Here is a 385-nt window from a genome sequence, read left to right on the forward strand (position 1 = left end):
AAAAAGAAAAATCTCCACCATCTTTGCCTTCAAACAAATGACCCTGTTCTACATAATCATTTTAAAACCTACTCTAAAATTTTACAAAAAGTAGTCCGAATGGCAAAAAGAATGGACACTCTCTCCCAAATTAAAAAAGCGCCAAAACACAAAAAGATAAAAACAGTGTGGTCTGTTATTAAAGAACACTCAAAATCTAATAGAGCTAAGATCAGGGAAACGTACAAATTAAAACATAACAATAAAACAGTCACCAATCCATCGGACATTGCAAACATATTTAATGATTTCTGGGTTAACATTGTATCCCGTATTATTCCAGACCAGCAAAACACCCCCTCAATCTCATCAACCATGCCATCATCTCATTCTACCTCTTCAATCC

The 385-nt window shown here is 34.5% G+C and overlaps 1 protein-coding gene across 1 annotated transcript; it reads left to right on the plus strand.

Annotated features, from left to right (window-relative positions):
- Window positions 1-15: 15 nt before the first annotated feature.
- On the plus strand, window positions 16-385 carry LOC103523993 (saposin-like protein 11; the record flags this gene model as incomplete). Its single annotated transcript, XM_008489001.3, is given in 1 exon segment — window positions 16-385. A coding segment is annotated over 1 exon segment (286 nt), but the record flags the coding sequence as incomplete, so codon positions are not given.

This window comes from Diaphorina citri, unplaced genomic scaffold, assembly GCF_000475195.1.
Source record: "Diaphorina citri unplaced genomic scaffold, Diaci psyllid genome assembly version 1.1 scaffold71279, whole genome shotgun sequence".
Taxonomy (NCBI): domain Eukaryota; kingdom Metazoa; phylum Arthropoda; class Insecta; order Hemiptera; family Psyllidae; genus Diaphorina; species Diaphorina citri.